The following is a 13,241-nucleotide window of genomic DNA, read 5'->3' as shown; positions in this document are numbered from 1 at the left end:
CCTCTTCTATGGCAAAAGTCATCTGCCTCCACGTGGCACACAACTGAGATGGCAAATATCTGCATTGATGACCATACTTTTAAAAAGCCTCTTCTGGTATCTTAAACACACACTGACCCTCACTTTGTATTCTAGATACTATGAACAGTCTGCATCCTCCACATGACCATCAGCTCCTGAAAGACAGGGGTTGAGTGTCTTTCATCACCACCTTGCATGTCCTTATTATCCAAGAGCTGTCAAATGAATGCGACTGAAAAGGAAAAAAATTAAAAAAAAAACTTCTAATTTCAAATCTTTTGTTTTGATGTTGTTCAAAGCTTTGTCACCAAGGGGGGGGGGACAAGAAAGAAGAAAGAGGGAGACTTAGTCACATATATTAAGAACAACATTTAGGACAATTTGGACCAGTCAGCCCCAAGTATAACCACCACTCAGCAGTGTGAGGGGGTCCTAGAAGCCACCCGGTAGTTGTCCTGGTACAACCGGCCCCCACCCCATCCCTCTCCACCCTCACCCCAGCCTTCTCTGGTGTTCACACTCTTCTGAAAAACCCTTTGGAGTCCTAAAGAAAGGGACAGCGGAGTTAGAAGCAGAAGATATATCTTGAACCTCTGCTCGTTAAGAAGGAAGGAAGCATTTAAGGAGAAAGGCTGGGGGCAGGGCTGGCCTGGTGCAGATGTACAAGGGTGCTCGGTGGCTGGCACCGCTGCGCCTGCTCTGGACGTGCCAGGACACTTTCCTTCCTACACAGCCTGGCCTCTATCCTAGCCCCCGCTTCTTTTTTCTTTCTATTCTGTTCTCTCTCTCTCTCTCTCTCTCTCTCTCTCTCTCCCCCCCCCCTCTCTTTTTAAAAATGATATAGTCTCCAGGACCGGAGCAGAAAAGGGAAGCCTTGTAAGGTGAGGAAGAAGTTGGTGCGAGAAAGACAACTCCCTTCGAAGGGTTTACCTAATCTGGCACCGGACCTGCGTTTTAGGGCAGTTTTTCCCCAAGTCACCTCCACTTCCCCAGAGCAGACCCAGAGGAAAGGAGGGGTCTCCCCAGGGTAGCATTCTAGGCCTGCCAAGTAATAAATGGTGGGGGAAGAGAAAGAGTCTCCATGGCCCCTTCCGTGCCCGAGGGACTTGCCTGGGACGTTCTCTGCTCTCCTTCCCTACCCGCAGCCCGGGTAGTCGTCGCGGGGCCGGTGCCCCAGCGCCACAACCGGCACAGAAGTTTCGCGGCTGCAAATGTGAGAAAATGCAGCTCAGCAGAACACCCGCCCCCACACTCCCCCTCGGCCCCACCCCCGCAGCCCGACCCCTGGCGGTGGCGACCTTGGCTACCCAGGACGCTCCAGGGGATTGGAGGAGGCGCTGCCTTCAGGGCTCTCCTGGGAGGTAAGGGAGGCCGCCAGGGACTGCGGCCACCTTCACCCGCCGTCAGCCACCAGGACAGGCGCATCCAACCCCGCGTGCGCGCCCTCCGCTCCCCTCCGCCGCCTGCCCCCCGCCTGCGCTCCTCTGACCCCCGGCCCTCACTTGTCCCTGCAAACCCCCTCAGCGCCTCTCGGCTCACCCGCCCTTGGGGACGCCCAACTTACCCTGCCGTGCAGGGGCCGGGGCTCATCGGGGTGGGTTACATCGGAGTAGGACCGCCTCTCCGGTGGAGGGGATTTCTTAATCGCGCTGCCCAACTCTCCGTGTCTGTCGCGCCTCACGCTCTTCTCCCCCTACTCTTTACCCCCTTCTTCTCTCCTGTCTCTCGGCTCTTTTTTCCGGGTTAATTACGTTTCGCATTAAAGCAAAACCCAACCCCGGATGTGAGTACAATGCTCCGCGGAGCCCGCCGGGGGAGGAGAGGGGTGCCGGGGCGCCTCGGGCTGGGAGGGGGCGCGGCCGGGCGCCGCGGGCTGTGCGGAGGAGGCGGGGGCGGCGCGCCTGTGAGGCTGCCCCCGAGGCGGAGGCGCCGGCCCCGCCACCTGGCTGTCCGTCTGCGGCCGCGCAGGTGCCTGCGGGCCGCGAAGAAGACCGTCACGCACGCGAGGCCCTGCCCGGGTCGCCGAGCCCCGGGCAGCAGGTGTCCAAGCCGAGGGAGTCGTAGGAGGGAGGCGAGCCAGAGCGCGCGCTCTTTAACCCCAATCCTTCCCCCCTTGAAGCCCCACCGAGCTACTTCAGCCCGCCCTCACTAGGGTCTTGAGCCCTAAAGTCTTTCTGGGGCTGAGCAGTTAGATTTAGGGTCGGGGTCGAGCGAATAGTAGATTGTTCCGGGTTGTCTTGAATGGGACCCCAGAGCCCAGTGGGCCGTAGCGCTCTGAACTGGGATTATAGGAACTTTCCAGAGTGTGAGCAAAGAAGCCCCTCCTGCCCTCAGAGCATGAGGGTATTCTGGGAAGAAAAGGGGGAAAATATTTTAAAAAGGAAACAGACAAGTTTGCATTACAAAGGTATTGTCCAAGGGGGGATCTAAGAGAACTACTGTGCGCGATGCCTCCCCGTGTCACCGCATCGGTACCACACAGCAACCTCTGGGTATCAATCCCGTTTACGATGAGGAAACCGAGACTCGGAGACATTAAGTAATTTGCCCTGGGTCCTCAATTAGTAAAAGGCAGGTCTGTCGGGTTCTGACGCCGGCCTCCCACGTGGGGAGATAGTCACTTAGATATTCCTAAAGCCAGACTGTCGGACAACATCCGAAGCCTAAATATAGTGGATTCACCTTGGGACGGAGCACCGCGAATTGCCGCTGCTGGGGATTCTGATGCAAATGTGGTTAAGTATGTGCGGTAATAACGAGGCTTCAGGAAAAGGAGGGCAGAAGACGACAGGGAAGGCTGGGAGGGTGGGTGTGTGTGTGTGCAGCTTAGTGGCAGCGCTTGCCTAGCAGGCACGGGGTTCTGGGTTCCTCCCCAGTACCGCGGGGGTGATGGGGTAGGTTGTCCAGGACCAGGACTGGATTGAGGGAAGGAAGAAAAGGCCCGTCCGCATCCCAGTATTGAGGCAGACTTTTATAAAAAGACTCCCCGACCCCTGAGATAAGCAAGTCTTGGGGGAGAGAGGGCCAGGTGAGCCAGGAGGAAGACAGAACAATCCGCAGCACACACCCCGAAAGCACCAATGATGAAACCACACAAGTTTCCTCTTCCATTTTGATGGCTACAGCGAAAATGAGCCACACCGCTCTCTCAGGTGTGAAAAAAAAAACTGCTTTAGAATATTTTGCTCTGAATGAGAAAGAAAAGGAGGACACAGAAAAAAAAAATTCTCCTGAAACAAATACATCAACATTAATATGTGTGTGTGTGTGTGTGTGTGTGTGTGTGTGTGTGTGTTTTCATTCCTGGAGGTTTTTGACAAGCACTTGGGTTTAAGGCAGCCATATCAAGTTGGAGAGCATCTTCTCTGACGCAGGATACCTGGAGTTTGAATCCAAGCCTTGGTGCTTATTACCTCTGCTCCCTGGGCCAACTCCTTAAATGTCTCACAGCCTCAGTTTCTACATTTGGGTCGTTATGAATCATCATTTGCAAAGCGTTTAGATTGCTGTTGAACGTGATAGGGCTATATAAGTGGTTTTTTAATTATTGTTTTTAGTGTGAAAAGGAGCACAACTCCTTTTGAGGATTCATACTGGAAACCACCAGTTCTAGTCGAATTTGCTGGGAGCAGCTTATCCAACAAAACCAGCTGCAACTGATGATTTCTAGTATGAGTGGTGAGGTGAAAGTTTCGGATTTCATGGTATGGTTCCTATTTAAATCCATAAAACTCTACTCCCTGTGGGGCCTGCCTGAATCACTCATTCACAGAGCCACAAATATTTTCTGAGCACTACTGTATTGGATGCCTGGGAGGCAAAGGCAAGGCAAAAAGGCCTTGGATCTCTTTAGGAGGATGTAAGTATGACTAGAAGGTCCAGGCAGTCTCTTGCTCTCCTGGAAGTGCCACTGGACTGGCACAAGTGAGTTGTGCTATCAGCATTTAAAAGAGTGAGATGTCCCTATGGGTTCAGTTCTCAAGAAGAAGTTGAACTTTGAAATGAGTCTAAGAGGTCCATTTTGGGGTACAGTTTGACTCTGGTTGGGAAGGGCAAGAACATGGGCTGAGGGGAGGGCAATCAGTGTACTTTATATTATGCTCATACCTCTCCATTTAGTGCCACTTTTGCCCCAATCAGGGCCTGGCCTCAGAGGACAGTTTATGCAGTGATGTTCACTCCTGCATCCCTGGATTTTTCCAGTGCTTCATCAGAGGACATTGTACACCCAGATCCTCTAACAGGTACCATAGAGCAGGTGTCAATTGATGTGTATCCTGCTATAGTTCTTTTGTGCTCTCTTGCATGTGTATTCCCCCTCCTCACACCGCCCCCCCCCAACTTTTTTCCTATGGTAAAACACATGCACCATAAATGTCACTGTTTTTATCATTTTAAATTTATACGCAGTGGCATTTAGTACATTGACAGTGTTGTGCAACTATTACCATTATCTAGTTCTAGACCATTTCCATCACTCCTAAAGGTGCCCCCATACCCATTGTGGTCAAACCCTATTCTTATCTTCTCCTGGCTCCTGGTAATTAATAACTTGTTTTCCATGTAATCTGTAGGTTTGCCTAAAATTTGATATGTCATATAAGTGGAGTCACACAATATGAGGCCTTTTGGGGTCTAGCTTCTTACTTTTATCATTATTGACACATTTTGAAAGTATTTCCATTATCAGATTTCATGCTTTAATTTTTTTTTTAAGTACAATAAACAGCTCTGGAAATGTGACTCTGTGGAGAAAGGGATGTCAAAAAAGAGCCTTTCACATCAGCTATTTCAGTCTCCTCATTGGACCAATGTAAAATGAGATTCAACAGTTTGATCAAGATTTTGCAAATAGTTAATAGTAGAGCTAGTTCTAGAGTCCAGGAGTCATTACCCCTAGAATCTTCTAATATTGGGTAGGAGCTGTTCCATGAATGTGGAGACATCTGGCTCAGAACCTAAAAATCTAAACAGAAAGTTTCATCTTCTTTCCTAGCCCATTATATATATATATATGCTTTATGTCCATTTTCAGTGTTGATGGCTAGTTAACTAGATCACCTAATACCCTCCATTTGTGAGCCAGTGTGGGAGGCCAACCTTACGGGTGACTGAGTTACACTCCCCAGCTGGGTGCTGAGGCGCTCAGTCACAGAAATGGGTGTGTCTTGCTACAGCCCCATGGGTGAAGCTATGCTCACCTGTTCCTTTGTAATATAACCCCTTGCCCTGTTTAGGATAGAATCTTCCATGCAAGTGCCTTGTGTGTGTCCCCTTCTCTTACTGTGCCCTTGGGTGTGGCCTACCCAGGTGTCAGTCAACCTGCTGACAGTGGACATCATGAAGATAGACTCAGGCCCCAAAACCTGACCCCTTGCCTCATTTGAATAGCTTCTCCTCAATAAAAGGGGTCAGCACGTGCTCTCGCTCTCTCTCTTTCTGCGGACCCTTAAGGTCAGAGGAGCCGTCACAGCGACCCCAAAGAAAAAGGTATTTGTGTCTCTTATGTGGTTATTTCGTACAGCCCAGTTAGCCCAGTTTAACTAGAGTGACCTCTGAGCCTTTTAGTTGTGAGAACAGAAACCCGGCAAGCCAGTGTACCCTCAAGAGAACTGTATTGTTCTCTGTCCTCAGACATACCCATTATATAAAGTTTCATCTTCAGCTGAGACCAGTTAGTTCCATTGGGGAAAGTATGGGACTGAAGAGGCCAAGGTCATTCTTTTGATCCTGATTCAAGCCAGTTAATTTTGCACAGATATAAATTTCTCCAAGGCTACATGTTGCACATCTAATGTTAGCTGGTCATTTTATAAGTAGTTGTTATTGGTTTCATTAGCAAAGTATGAATGGTTCTGCACCATTCATTTCTAGAAAGATTACTCAAACTACCATTGTTCTGTTTAGTCTTATTCATTCAACAATTATCTGAACTTGTTACCATTTTTCTCCCATATGTACCTTGGATTTACTTGTTTTTCAGGTATTTACTAAATACTAATTGCTTTGCATATATTATCTCATTTAAGCCTTACAATGACACTGAGAGCCAAGTACTATTATTTTCCCCACTATATGTTGATGAAGTGACTGAGGAATAAAGATGAAACCTGAATATAAGCCAGGGCAGCCTGATGTCAGATTTCTGGACCCACTGACAGATGCCATGTTAAGCCTTGTGAAGGATGCAGAAAGACAAACCAAGACTCCTTCCCCTCCATGTTTTTTATACTTATCATTACTTAGAAAATTTATTCCATTTCACCTAGCAATTTCATGTTGAAAAGTATGTTCCACAGAAAGTTATATGAGTATGTAAATGTAGAGATATATGCACACACTATTATATATATGTATGTATTCACTGCAGCATTGTTCATAATGATAAAAAATAGAGATCATTCTCATGCTCATGAACAAGGGACTGAATAGGTAAACAATGGAACATTCATGTATTCTTATACTATACCAGTGTTAAAAGAAAATGAGGCTGGGCATGGTGGCCTATGCCTGTAGTCCCAGTAACTCAGGAGGCTGAGACAGGAGGGTTGCAAGATCAAAGTCAACCTCGGTCCTAAGCTGCTTGGCAAGACCATGTCTCAAAATAAAAAGGGCAGGGGATGTAGCTCAGTAGTAGAGCACCCTAGGTACAATCTCTAGTACCAAAGAGAGAGAGAGAGAGAGAGAAGGAATGAGATCAGCCTGGGATGTAGTCCAGTGATAGAGCATGTGCTTAGCATGCATGAGGTCCCAGGTTCAGTCCTCAGCACAAAAAGAGACAGATGATTATGTATATTAAAAATACTAAATATTTTGAGTTAAAAAGCTACAAAGCTATATGTACAATATAATCCTCTTTCTGTGAATAAATATTTACTTACATGTCTTTACTTATAACTCTTTATTCATGAAAAAGGTCTAAAAGAATACATTCCAAATTGTTAACCACAATTCTCTTAGGGCAGGGTTAGAGAGGTTAGAATAGTAAATTTCACTTCCAACAGATGTGTTTTCTGTAATATTTATTGTTTTAAACAAAAAGCAGGCATTTTGTTTATCAAAAGAAGAAGAAGGGGGCTGGGGTTGTGGCTCAGTAGTAAAGCACGCGCCTTGCACATGTGAGGCACTGGGTTCAGTCCTCAGCACCACATAAAAATAAATAAATGTATTGTGTCCATCTACAACTAAAAATATTTTTAAAAAGAAGAAAAGAAGGATGATTTAAATTTTTAATAAAATCTTAAAATTCTAGGAGAAAGAAATCACAAGGCATGCCTCAAGGGGTTCCTCCTTTTATTAAGGTGAGAGGAATATGGCATCTGCAGAAATAACTGTCATAATAGCCAGAAACTGATGCAGGCAGAGAGGAGGGAAGAGAGAGAATTCTCTGGGAAGATTATTATCCAGGCACAGTTGAGAAAATGTTTTCGGGAGATGGCACTCCGGAAGGACCTTGAAGGAAAGGTAAAATGTGGAAAAGTGAAGAGGGGATGAGACTAGGTGAAAGCCAGATCAAGAGATTCTCAAGGCAAGGCATGGATGCGTGGGATCTGTCCAGGGAATTGTGGTTAGGGTTTGTCCGGTCCAACTGGAGCACAGGAGGATGTAGGAAGGATTTTCATGGGGAATAGAACAGGAAAGGAAGTAGTTGGAGGATCTTTATTGTTAAGCTGAGCATTTTGTATTTATTACTTTAGACTTCAAGAGCCACTGAAGATTTTTGAGCAAGAAAGGGACACAATCAGAAGTGAATAAGCAGCAATTCCATTGCTAGTGACTGCCAAATTATTGCACTCTAGCATTCCGGTCTGTGTCACTGATTAGCGGAATAACCAGATACCAGTTACTTTACCTCTCATATTCCTATGAAATGTGGAAGGCGGTGATAACAGAGGACTATCATATACCATTGTTTGGGGATCAAATGAATGAATTAATGCTTTTGCAGCACATGTTAAGTGCCGAGGATGTCTGCTAAATTTTAAAAATCAGTATAAGGGGCCTGGCTTTGTGGTCAAGCACTTTTCTAGTATGAGTAAGACCTTGGGTTCCATAGCATCACAAAATATAAATAAATAAAATAATCAGTATCATGCCTTTAGATTAAAATCTTTGTATCTCATTCTGAAACTTTCATTACAAAGAACTAACTTCTTTTTTCATACCCTCAGAGGAATAGACTCTTTCACAGGTGGAGGGATTGAGGTTGTAAAGAGAGAAAGACAGTCTCAAAATCACATAGCCAGTCATGATCTGAATCCATGAACTCTGAATCATTGTGCAGTGATCCCTGCCCCCAAACCCAGGGCTAGCTCTTAGGTCAAATTCTCAGAGCCTTGAGAGTAGAGAAAATATGGGAAGTGGAAGACACTTCGGAAATTTCTGTTTATAGGATAAGAGAAACAGCATTAAGGGACAGGAATAAAGTAAGATCACAATAGATAAAACTTTGGTGAACACCTGGAAATGTGTATTTAAAATAAAATGTAAAATATAAACAGGAGATATATATGTATACACACACACACACACACACACACACACACACACACACATATACATCCATACATATATATGCCAAAATTTTTTCCTAGCAACAAAGTTTGGAAAACATTGCTATACTGCTAAGTCTGACACTAACATAAACCTCAGAACTGAGTGTGTATCCTGTCCCCAGAAATAACAGTCTGCTGGTCAAATGCACCATTCCTATTGATTCATGCTGATGGCATTGTTTTTCCGTCAGATTGAATAAGTGCAGTGCACCACTAGGATTCCTGAATCCACAGCAATACCCTGTGATTCTATGGGAAAAACCAAGCCTTCCCAGATCAGAGTGAGAGAATGAATAGGTATCTTAGATTTTTGAATCCCTGACCATGTTTTAGCACTATATTTGACTTTATTTTTGCACAGACCGGTTACGTAATTCACTTCCTCAGCATTGAACCCACATGGGGGTTACTATCAGTAAACACTTCTGGGTGAACATAGTCAAAAATATCTATACCCAGTATATGCCTGTGAACATTAGTGAAGCGCACTAAGTTTTACATCACTGCTTCTAAACACAAGCAGACCATTATAAAACATAGAAAACAAAGGAAAGCAAAAAGAATGTGTGGAATTATGCCCTTCCATTATTATTAATGGGAGATATATGCTTCTATCTGTATGTTTTCACCAAAACTCGTGTTAGAATTTAATCCTCATTGTGAGATATTAGGAGGTAGGACCTTTAAGAGGTGGCTGAGAAGAGTCTTCATGACTAGATCAATTCATTAATGACTTAATGAATTCATGGGTTATCTTGAGAGTGGATCTATTATAAAAGCCAGTTTGGCTCTGTCTCTTTTAGGTATGTGCCTCTCTTGCTATGTGATGCCCTGGGCTGCCTTGGGATTCACCAGTAAGAAGGTCTTAACCAGATGTGGCCCCTCAATGAGGACCTTCCAGTCTCCAGAATCGTGAACTTAATGAACTTTTATTCTTTGTCATTTATTCAGTCTGTAGTATTCAGTTATAGCAACAGAAAACAGGCTCATACATATACATACAGCATAAAGGACAAAGGTACAAAAGATAAACAGCGAAAAGCAGCTAGCCTCTATTTTCCCCAAAAATATCGTTCTCAGAGATAATTTTTGTGTGTTTGATAACAAATATTCAGTTTTGCAAGGATGTAACCTCAAAATGCTCTGCATAATTAAATGAGTGGTCAGCGTAGTAGGCAGTGTTTTAAAATATTTTTTTATTTTCAAAGTGGCCTTTGTTTTCTGGTGAACTGTTTCATGTGGTTTTGCTGGTAGGAGGGAAGGAGATCACCCATGAGGTAACAAGAGCAGATTTCATGATTCACCCATGCTCTTTGTGTGTTTTATATTGTGTGCATTGTGTATTTTTCTTAATAAAAATGCTCTTAATTGATGTTCATAAGGATGATATAAAAAGTTTGTGAAATGTAAAATTATATAAATTAAAAATATTGTACCATAATGAGGAAAACCACAATGAGGTAATCACATCTATAAAATGGCTAAAATAAAAAATAATGACAATCCCAGATGCTGGAGAGGATGCAGATAAACTGGATCATGGCCTATTGTGGGTATAAATCTAAAAGAATATAGTTTTCTGGAAAATTTTATCAATTTCTTTTAAAAATTAAACATACAACTATCATATGACCCAGCAATTGCACACTTGGGAATTAGTCCAGAGAAATGAGGGCCTATGGTCACATAAAAACCTGTAACTGAATCGTTTCTGGAAGCTTTAGTCATAATAATCCCAAATCATAAACAACTCACATGTCCTTCAGCTCTTGGATAATTAGACAAAATGTATACCCATACCATGAAATACTACTCAGCTATAGAAGGCAACTATAGGGGCTGGGGATGTGGCTCAAGCGGTAGCGCACTCGTCTGGCGTGCGTGCGGCCCGGGTTCGATCCTCAGCACCACATACAAAGATGTTGTGTCCGCCAGTAACTAAAAAATAAATACTAAAAAAAAAAAAAATTTCTTAGAAGGCAACTATACCACAACCTGGATGAATCTTCAGAGAATTATGCTGAATGAAAAACAATCAAAAGGTCACATGTTGCATGATTCCATTTATATAACACTTGAAATGGTGAAATAGAGACTAAATAGTATTTACCAAGTGTTAAGAAAGGGCTAAAAGGTATGGGGAGTGAGTATGGCTACCAAAGCACACAGGGATCTCTGTGCTGATGGACATGTTCTGTGTCTTAGCTGGATGTGATATCATACTGTCATTTGCAAGGTAATCCCACTGGAGGAAATTGGGCAAAGGGTGCATAGGACCTCTCTGAGTCTTTTTTCCTCCCCTAGTGCTAGAGATGAAACCCAGGGTCTCGCTCCTAGGCAAGCCCTCTAACACCAGACTACACCCCCTGCCCTGAATTATTTCATATAATTGAATACGAAACTATAATTATTTCTAAATTAAAAGTTTGATTTTAAAAAAGCATTTTAAAGCTAACAGAATTGTGAGTTTTGTGCTTAAGTAGAAGTAATCAGTTTTTTAAAAGTACTTGCAGAGAAACATATTCCTTTAACCCTAGGTAACTGAGGCATCATTACTTATAAACTTCAGAACTGATTAAGCACAGTTTCCAATATTGTGGCTAACAGTACAGTCGGCCTTCCATGTCTGCAACTTCTTTGTGAATTCGACCAACTATGCACTGAAAATATATTTTAAATTCTGTCTGTACTGAACATACACAGACTTTCTTCTTCATAATTCCTTAAACTATACCATTTAACAAATACTTCCATAGCATTTTAGATCATATTAGTGTTATCAGTAATCTAGAGATGGTTTAAAGTATATGGGAAGTTGTAGGTTATATACAAATACTATGCCATTTTACATCAGAGACTCAAGCATTCAGGGACCTTGGTATCTGAGGATAGTTCTGGAACTAATCTCCCAAGAACACTAAAGAACACCTATACTTAAATTGGGGTGAACTAATTATTTTTTAGTGATGAAAAGCAATGCTTCATTCCTCTCCCACTTCTACTGCTACAGTCCCTATTACAGAGATGCCCCCATGAACATTCCCATTGCCCTTTGGGCATGTAGCCACTTCCAACCATTTGTCTGCCTTCCTTAAAAAGAAATACTTGGAGAAACTCCACCAGAACCCCATCTGGTATTCAAGAAAGTCGCTTCCCTGAGGATACACATCGGGGTTGATTAGATCATTCCAGTTACCATAAAACTCCTTTGCAGCTCTCCCCTACATGCAGGAGGTGACAAGCAAGCATTGCAGAAGTTCGTTAGAATAAAGCTTGTAATTATATGTTCCTGAGTACACTATGAGTCAGATCATGGCCACTGAAATGTAACAACATATTCTTGAAATAGTTCAGCCATGAGGTCTAGGGGCTGGTTTATTTTCGGTTACTCCAATTTAAGCTTTTGTACTATGACCCTGTAACTACCACCCAATTCAGAGTAGATGGGTGGCATGGTGAGGTACAAAGAACTTTAGGTTAGGAATTCCCTGAGATTGGAGGGGTGATGGTGCCTACCTTTCTATTGTTCAAGGTCATAAAGGTTTTGGAAATACAGGAAGTGAGTAGTTATGAGTAAGAATGTCAGTATGAGAATGGTATCAAGCAGCGTTCTTCAAACTTTTTCTTACCTACATCCAGTAAAAAAAAAAAAAAAATGCTGAAAAACTCTGTGTGCCTTCACATATGTTTATGTTGGCGTTCACATCTTCTAATGGTAGACTTCAGTGTTTGTAAAGGATGTATTTTGCAGATTGTTAGCATGGCAAGTTTTAAAATAAAACTGTTATATCACTCTGATAAATGTACCCATTAGAATCTAAGTACCATAGTCATTTGATACCATCATTCATTTTTAAAAATGAACAAGTAATTCTTTGACAGCCAAAAATGTTAAATCATTCCCCTTCCTCCTTAAAGTACACTTTTCTCCAAAGAATTATATCAAAATGTCAGATATTTTGATGCCTGGACATCTTTCATTGATTGCCCTGCCATTTTTCTGAAACAAAAATGCATATGTAAATTGATTTTACAATTTAAAAAATTATCCTGTACCCATAAGGCTTTCAGTGTTAAAACATTTTTTGAGACTAAGCCATCATTACAATTATGAATAACAGGATAAATATATATATATTATTGATCTTTGAGCATGAAACAGTAAAATAGTATTGGAAATTATTTCCTTAATGAGATGGATAAAGATGAACTTTTAAATGTAGGGATATTATGTATTTACATATACAGATATATGTAATGAGCTTAAGTATCCATCCACTAACATTATTCATTGCAAGAATGAGCAGAGTTTAGTATCCATACTATTCCTATTTCTCATTTTTCTGAGGCTCTGAGAAACCTTGTTCATATTAATAAATAGATAGGACTGGAAGAATTTTTGTTATAATGATGTCCAGGAAAGGAAAAAGGGAATATAACCTAAAAGGGTTTAATGGCTTCAGAAGGGAGCCGGGAATAACTAAATCCCCCACGGATGCAAGTCCTATGTGAAGGTCTCTGGCCAGTCTACCTTTGCCCAGGAACCTGAAATTTACTATTCAGCAGCACCTTGCTTAGCAATGCCATTCAATTCTTAGACCTCCTTCATGTTACATGACAGATATCAATCAGTTATCTTCTTCCAAAAATTATTCCATGGGGGAG

General features: G+C 42.8%; 1 protein-coding gene and 1 long non-coding RNA gene across 11 annotated transcripts in view; one reads left to right on the top strand and one right to left on the bottom strand.

Moving 5' to 3' along the window:
* The window catches only part of PLEKHA2 (pleckstrin homology domain containing A2), an 83,105-nt gene that overhangs the window by 67,762 nt on the left and 2,102 nt on the right, over positions 1-13,241 (bottom strand). Inside the window, exons 1-2 of one of the 7 annotated variants that reach the window (XM_081269166.1) lie at positions 1,586-2,149; positions 1,132-1,226 (exon numbers count right to left, since the gene is read on the bottom strand). The exons of 1 other annotated variant lie outside the window; for it this stretch is intronic. Coding sequence is in view for 1 of the 6 variants with exons in the window: in XM_081269169.1 (XP_081125295.1) it covers positions 1,132-1,226; positions 1,320-1,446 (222 nt within the window). In the remaining 5 variants the exon portion in view is untranslated. Of the gene's footprint in view, positions 1-951; positions 1,088-1,131; positions 1,227-1,319; positions 1,462-1,585; positions 2,150-13,241 lie in introns of those variants that run through there. 5 more of the 7 variants (XM_081269167.1, XM_081269162.1, XM_081269169.1 and 2 more) reach the window with 5 other exon arrangements.
* The window catches only part of LOC308634951, a 107,191-nt gene continuing 95,249 nt past the window's right edge, over positions 1,300-13,241 (top strand). For all 4 annotated transcript variants that reach the window (XR_014019118.1, XR_014019119.1, XR_014019120.1 and 1 more), the window contains exon 1: positions 1,300-1,382. This is a non-coding gene — a long non-coding RNA (uncharacterized lncRNA). The remainder of the gene's footprint in view (positions 1,383-13,241) is intronic.

This window comes from Spermophilus citellus, assembly GCF_964194105.1.
Source record: "Spermophilus citellus genome assembly, chromosome: 16".
In the NCBI taxonomy this organism is placed as follows: domain Eukaryota; kingdom Metazoa; phylum Chordata; class Mammalia; order Rodentia; family Sciuridae; genus Spermophilus; species Spermophilus citellus.
The sequence above is the reverse complement of the archived record's forward strand: the minus strand, read 5'-3'. Positions and strand labels throughout refer to the sequence as shown.